Source organism: Pundamilia nyererei, unplaced genomic scaffold, assembly GCF_000239375.1.
Source record: "Pundamilia nyererei isolate P.nyererei 1_Seehausen unplaced genomic scaffold, PunNye1.0 scaffold00419, whole genome shotgun sequence".
NCBI classification, from domain to species: domain Eukaryota; kingdom Metazoa; phylum Chordata; class Actinopteri; order Cichliformes; family Cichlidae; genus Pundamilia; species Pundamilia nyererei.
Window position 1 is genome coordinate 81,911 of NW_005187820.1, and position 6,729 is coordinate 88,639.

General features: G+C 53.1%; 2 protein-coding genes across 5 annotated transcripts in view; one reads left to right on the plus strand and one right to left on the minus strand.

Moving 5' to 3' along the window:
* Positions 1 to 2,216, plus strand: part of LOC102214217 (BTB/POZ domain-containing protein kctd15-like) — a 9,700-nt gene extending 7,484 nt beyond the window's left edge. The window contains exons 3-5 of the mRNA XM_005753292.2: positions 242 to 386; positions 1,485 to 1,787; positions 1,876 to 2,216. Of these exons, the coding sequence (XP_005753349.1) occupies positions 242 to 386; positions 1,485 to 1,787; positions 1,876 to 2,037 (610 nt within the window). The 3' untranslated portion in view covers positions 2,038 to 2,216. The remainder of the gene's footprint in view (positions 1 to 241; positions 387 to 1,484; positions 1,788 to 1,875) is intronic.
* The window catches only part of taf4b (TAF4B RNA polymerase II, TATA box binding protein (TBP)-associated factor), a 19,245-nt gene continuing 14,732 nt past the window's right edge, over positions 2,217 to 6,729 (minus strand). For all 4 annotated transcript variants that reach the window (XM_005753294.1, XM_005753293.1, XM_013915989.1 and 1 more), the window contains 2 exons: positions 6,574 to 6,690; positions 2,217 to 4,341 (listed from right to left, as the gene is read on the minus strand). In XM_005753294.1, coding sequence (XP_005753351.1) covers positions 4,180 to 4,341; positions 6,574 to 6,690 — 279 coding nt within the window. In that variant the 3' untranslated portion in view covers positions 2,217 to 4,179. The remainder of the gene's footprint in view (positions 4,342 to 6,573; positions 6,691 to 6,729) is intronic.

A 6,729-nucleotide genomic window follows, 5' to 3' on the forward strand; every position in this document is an offset into this window, starting at 1 on the left:
TCCAGATGTGCCTCTGTAAACATCAGCACAGGTTGCAGCATGAGCTCGTCCTCGTCCACTTTGAGTTCATGGGGTAAAATCAGGATTTTCTTTTTCTGGCGCTAACCAAGAGAACGCTTCAGTCTTATCTGCTCTGCGTTCCTCAGATCTTAGTACTTATTGGCGCTCTGGCTGCATGTTGTTGACCTTTGACCTCGGGCAGTCTGACATCAGACCGTGACCCCGGCTCGTGTCTCTGCAGGATCAGCCGGCTGTTCAGCGGTGCAGAGCCCATCGTGTTGGACAGTCTGAAGCAGCACTACTTCATCGACCGGGACGGCGACATCTTCCGCTACATCCTTAGTTTCCTGCGCACCTGCAAGCTGCTGCTTCCTGAAGACTTCCAGGTGAGCCCCTGCAGCAGCCGGCACAGGTGAACGCCTGTTCACGGTTCAGACCAGTTGCATTACTGATGATCTTTATATGGCTGCCCATCCGTGAGCCTGGGTCTTCCTGTTAAAAGGGAATTTTTCCACAGGCAGCGGTCCGCTTGTTGATTTCCTGTTATTGTGCGACCCTCAGCCTGAAGTATGAAGCTCGCTGAGGCACACGTGTGATTTGGTGCTACATTAACAAACCTGTAGCTGTATAACCCGTGAGCTTGGGCCAATCAGTGACCAGCAGAGCGTGAGAGGATCACATGCTGAGCAGAATCTAAATAAACTAAACCGAGACAACCGGCACGCGGTTTAGTTTATTTAGATTTCAGTTTCCATGGAAACAGCTAATGTTTATTTTAAAGTACTTTCATGGTCAAATTTCACAAATGTGTAAAACAAACTCTGACGCAGAGATGATTGGTTCATACTGAGACTCGTTTCAGCTCGGACTCTGTAACACGCCGATGCGGCGGCGCAGACGAGTGTCTTTTACTAAATGAAAGCAGGAGGTGTGTGTTAGCAGCATACTGTTTCCTCTGATCTGTGTGTGTTGTTACTGAGACACCCGGCTCACAGTGAGTCAGAGGGCCCGCGGACACACCGCCGCTTTACATAAACACACCCACCCCCACTTCCACCGGGGGGGGGCTTCGATGCAGCAGGACGCCTGAGGCAGTGAGGGGAAAAACCACAAACCTCCATCTGAGTGTCAGACAGAGAAAATCAGAGGCAAGAGAATTAAGTGTGCTCGGGTTTTCAGAATAAAAGCACCAGTACAGCAGGAAGTGAAGGTCAGGAGAGTTGTCTTTTTTAAAGGGAAATAGGAAGGAAAGAATTAAAGGAAAGAAGAATTGGAGAGAGGATGTGATGTGGAGCTCCTCGTGCTGCTGGGATTCTTCTCTGTGATTGGTAGATTGATCCTACATGCTCCAGCTGTTGATCTGACAGTTTTCAAATACCACGCAGGAAACAGGTCGTCCATCATGAGGTCATGTAATCAGGCTGATCTGTAATTAGCTTATTTATATTGATCAGCTGATCGTTGTCATGTGACTCTGTCCTCAGGACTTGCCCCAGCTGTACGAGGAGGCTCGGTACTACCAGCTGACTCCGATGGTGCGCGAGCTGGAGCGCTGGCAGGCGGAGCGCGAGGCCCAGCGGACGGCGCCCTGCGAGTGTCTGGTGGTCCGCGTCACACCTGACCTGGGCGAGAGGATCGCGCTGAGCGGCGAGAAGGTCCTCATCGAGGAAATCTTCCCCGAGACCGGAGACGTGATGTGCAACTCTGTGAACGCCGGCTGGAACCAGGACCCAACCCATGTCATCCGTTTCCCTCTGAACGGGTACCTGAGGCTCAACTCTGTGCAGGTGAGTCCGCTCGCATCGCCAAACGTTCTCCACACGCCAGGAGCCGAGGAGAGGCGGGTCTCATCTGTGCCTCCGTGTCTCCCTGCAGGTCCTCGAGCGCCTCTTCCTGAAGGGCTTCGAAATCAAGGCGTCCTGCGGCGGCGGCGTCGACTCGTCCCAGTTCAGCGAGTACGTGCTGTGTCGCGACCTGCAGCACAGCCAGTCCGTCAGCAGCACGCCAATCCGGATTAAGCAAGAGCCTCTGGACTAAAGAGCAGCGGTGACCGTGTCACCTGAGCACACCTGGAGCGGAGGCCTCAGGAGGCGGAGCTTGGCTGCCGTGTACATAATGGTTTTTCTAAGTGTCATTACATTTTTATAAAGTGCTGTTTGTATATTTAATGTGTTTGTAGCTCAGCTGTTGTTCTCATAAAAAGAAACCACACAAAGCTCCGCCCACTTTCTCCTTCTCTTTATTTCATTTTTTTTGCAAAGGTACAAACGACTGTAAAACGGCCCGGCGGGCCTCAGGTGCGAATACACAATGTAGGAAATATAAATAGTCCCAAAAATGGCGTCCTTCAGTTCATAGGGCTCTACGCCATCGCCACACAGACCGACATTAAAGCGTTAAAAACCTTCCGGAAACTTTCAAACTGCATTTCAACCACGAGGCTCGAGTCCAGTCGCACGCAGCCGCCGCCAGGAGGAGGAGCACTTCCTGTTTCACCTTAAAGGGACAGTCCGTCAGTCTACCTGCTGAGAGTCGTGACGTTCAGACCCCGCCCCCTTCCAATGAAGCCACTCGTCATCAACATTTTTTCTAAAGAAACGACTTCATGAGGAAAAATGTTTTTTTTCCCTCAAACGTGTAGAAAGTTGGAATTTTAGGCTACAGTCACCCTACGGTAACCGCGGTAACCACAGTTGCTAGGGAAAATAAATCTGCATTCTGCAGATGGCGCTGCATTAAAATCCTCGTGATCACGCGGCCGATGTTTTCCGAGCTGCATGGAAACCATGCCGGAAGTTGTAATAGTTCACCTTCAAAGTAAAAGCTTTGGCGTCACAGGCAACAAGATTTTAGCGCGTTTGCAGACAAGGTGCGTGTTCAGCGGGCGATCACAACAACAACGGGTGGTTACCAGAGCGTCAGTCTGCGTTAACAGGATATTTGTAATTTCATTATCTGAGAAAAGAATCAGCTGGTTAATCAAAACAAACTGGACATTGATTTTTCTAATCGATAAAAAGTTTTCAGGTTGTGAAATCTTGCTAGGTTTTGCGCTCAATTTGCCCGAAAACACCACGACTTCACCGATCTGACCGTCCGGCTCTCACACAGATTTGTCTTAATGTTAAACTGTTCCTTTGACGAACACAACATCGTGAAAAGAAGCTCCTCCCATCACGTGACGGAACTGAGCCGAAGGATCTGAGCGCGATCAGAAAACTTTCAAAACAAAACGATGAGCCTGCGAGCCTGGCGTCCTGAGTGGGCCAACAGGAAATCTAAAGAGGTCGGGAAAGGTTTGACTCAAAGGCACCTGTTCAGGTACAGCGCTGGAGTCCGGAGGCGCTCGCCACCTCATCTCACAGGAGAAGCTCAGTGTCACGCTGCATGCCTGTCAGCTCAGCTCAGCTTTTTATGGCGTCACAGGAACACCACGTGAAACCGCGCAAGACGGTTCACGTGTTGATTGGCGGACTAATTGCGTGGAGTTGCAGCGGAGGAGTTGCTGTGGACGAAAGGTTTCTAAGAGGAAGAGAAACCACAGCAACCAGAAACATTGGCGAAGAACAAAAGGACCCAAAGTGGCGCCCTGACGAACTCCACGCTGAAGTAGAATTTGCTCAAATGAGTAACTAAGAGAATAATTACAGGTGATGTTCCTCAAGTCAGCGGCTAGACACAACAGAGGAGATCTCCCACACAGCTTCTCGAGGTCCAGCTGGATTGTGGGTAATGGAGGGGGCGGACTTAATAAGGCAGTTTATTTCCTGGTCACATGACTTGAAACAGTATTCAACAGCAGTTTGTTCCAGACGTCACTGCTGGACTCAACTACAGGGGTAGGCGTGGCCACAGCTTCGATAGCGTAACCCAGGCCGCGTTTCACACCCTGTTTTAAACTGCATCAACGAGCAGCCGAGCACCAAAACAGACCAGCCTTTCAGCCAATCACAATCTGTCCAATCAGCCTTGGATCTGGTTTCTGATTGGCCTGATCTGGATGAGAGCAGTGGAGTGCTCCGCTAACGGAAGGGCGAGCTGAGGCGGGATGTCCTTTTCTAAAAATAATCGTAAAAGCAGAGCTGAGCGTTGAAAGGTGCCGTAAGGACTGAAGACCAGAATCAAACACCTCCGCTGGAGGACTGGGGGCGAGGGGGGGCGGCTGCGGTGGCTCCCTCCTCACTTCAGCAGAGCCTTGTAGAGTATCAGGGAGCGAGCCGTGGGCCGATCGTGCTCCATACAGAAGATTAAGTCCCTGAGGTTAACTCGTGTGATGCGCTGGCGGGGCTGCTGGCGGGAGGAGCCGGCCACGGAGGAGCCGGCGGCTGAGCCCGAGGACACCTGGAGAGGAGGAAGGAGAGAGGAGGCAGTGAGCAGGAAACAAACATGGAAGGAAAAAACATCCTGATGAGCTAAAGCTGCACTTGCTGTGCGACCTCTGACACACCGTTTGTCTCGCGGTCTTAAAAAGTGCCTGAAGCACAGCGACCTTTGACCTCCATGTTTGGTGCATTTAGAGATGCCGGGTCTATGCCGAGGCTCCGCCCCATGTCTGCACAAGCTCTCCCACGCTGCTTTAATCCCTCGCTGGGTCCAGACCTGCTGCTGGGCCACACCTGCGTGCGGAGGGCGCGCAGGCAGCCGGAGGTCAGGTGACTCCCAGCCCTGCAGCGATTAGTCAAAGTACTGAGCAGCTGCTGCTCCAACATGCCCGTCGCAGCAGTTCCAGTCACACGGTCTAAGGTGAGCCAATCATATTCAAGCATCCAAAACGAGAGAAACTGATGAAGCCCCCCCCCCCACGACCGAAAAGGCCCCAATAATCCAGAAAGGCCCTGAGCGATGGGTTCTCACAGAGCTGCAGGTATCTGCAATCAGCTGATGGCGAACGTGATGGCGAGCTGCAGGCTGCTGGATGTTATATAAAGGAAGATGGACTTCCTGTTTCATTCAGAGCTGACAACGCCAAAGTGACACCTGCGTGCACGCGTCTGCGACTCAGTCCTGTCAGCACGTGTCACGGCGTCCGAGCGCTGCTCCCTCTCCCACGCCGCTGGAAATTTCCAGCACAAAGAGATTTGTGTTGCCTCTTTCTAATCTGCCCTGGAGCTGCAGCAGTTTGCCCTTCAGCATCCACTGCAGGCCCGATCAGGCTTCAGCTGGGTCTGCCCGCCCCGGACCCGCCCCCACCACCTCAGGCTGTAGCCTGCTCTGAATGCACGCCTGCAGACGCCGTGTTTCACCAACAGGAAGCACAAACGCTTCCTTTCATTCGGCTTTGATCACCTTCAGGCTCAGTTTGAACTTCTTTGTTTCTAACAGTGGGGCGCATTCGTGAGAACACCTGAGCAGGTTTCACGGCACAAACACAGACTCTCCCAGCACCAACCAAAGCTGCCCCGACACCGCCTCGCCCCACACAAATGCGACCTCTGTCCCTCAGCGGGCCGTCTAAGCTTGTACCATTAACACTGATGGTGTGTGAACTCACGCTCAGCGGGGGCTCAGGTAAAGGCTCCATCTACACCGACGCCCTGCGGGCTCGTGAACGCCCCTCAGGGTGACTACAGGAGCCACGGCGGTTCACTCTGCAGCGCTGCTGCCACACGGTAAGGTTTGAGCTTCTCATTGAGCTGACTCCTCTGAGCTCAGAGCGTCCACGAACACAAACGGCGTCTGATCCTAATGCAGGCTGAGCTCAGTGAGCTCGCGCCACACACTCCATCGCGCGGTCATTCCTCTCAACCTCCAATCAGGAGCTTCATTTCCTGAGAAAAGCACTAACAGCTGCAAACATCTGGAGCCCACCCCAGTTCATAAGCCAATAAGTTAATTCATTAGTCAAACGAGCATGGCGCCAGCACACCGTTACTAAAACATGAACACAGCACCTCCGACCGGAGTGCCTCGCCCCTGTTGCCCCGCCCCCACGCTTGCTGCCAGCTGCTCTGTATCTGCTAAACGAGCCCAGAAATGCTGGATTTCTCTGTAGGGGCTTGGCTTTGTCTGCGGCTGCTGGGGGGCCAGCCCCAGGCAGGACAGGATGGGCAGGGGGGCACCACCCACCCCCGCTGTCTCAGTTCATTTCAGAAATGAATGGCTGCCCCTGAGGGGAGGGGGAGGTGGCAGAGGGGGAAAGTCAGACCCTCACAGCCCCCAGGCACACACTGACCCCCTTCACTCAACTCTGCTCACATTCACAGCCTGAATTGAGGAGGAGGGGGGGTCGTTATATACACGCGCGCTCTCTCGTGATTGGTCAGACACGCTGCAGGTTCTCCACTATGTGCCATTAAAAGCGCAGCAGCAGAAGAAGTAAACATACAGTTCCTCTGACGACCACCGGAGGCAGCAGTGAGTCATCACCTATACGGGTGGATGAAGGTGGAGGTTGTTCAGTAATGTATTCAACTGGTCATGCAGGGGCTCTGAGCAGTAGCGCCCCATGATGCACAGCTGGTTGGAAGAACAGCTGAGCTAGCAGCTGACATCATCACACATACACGATGATGATGATGATGTGGTTCCCTGCTGTGTTCTGTTTCTTACACCACCTCTGAGTTGGTGTCTTACCTCTGTGCCAGCTCCGCCCGGTGAGTCCAGCTTGCGTTTCTTGCGCGGGCCGATGGCGGCGAGCGCAGTGAGGTTGGCGTCTCTCTGTCGCATCTGAGCAAGCTCCTGCTGCTGCATCTGTGGGAACAATCAGAACATCAGGAATAATCACATGAC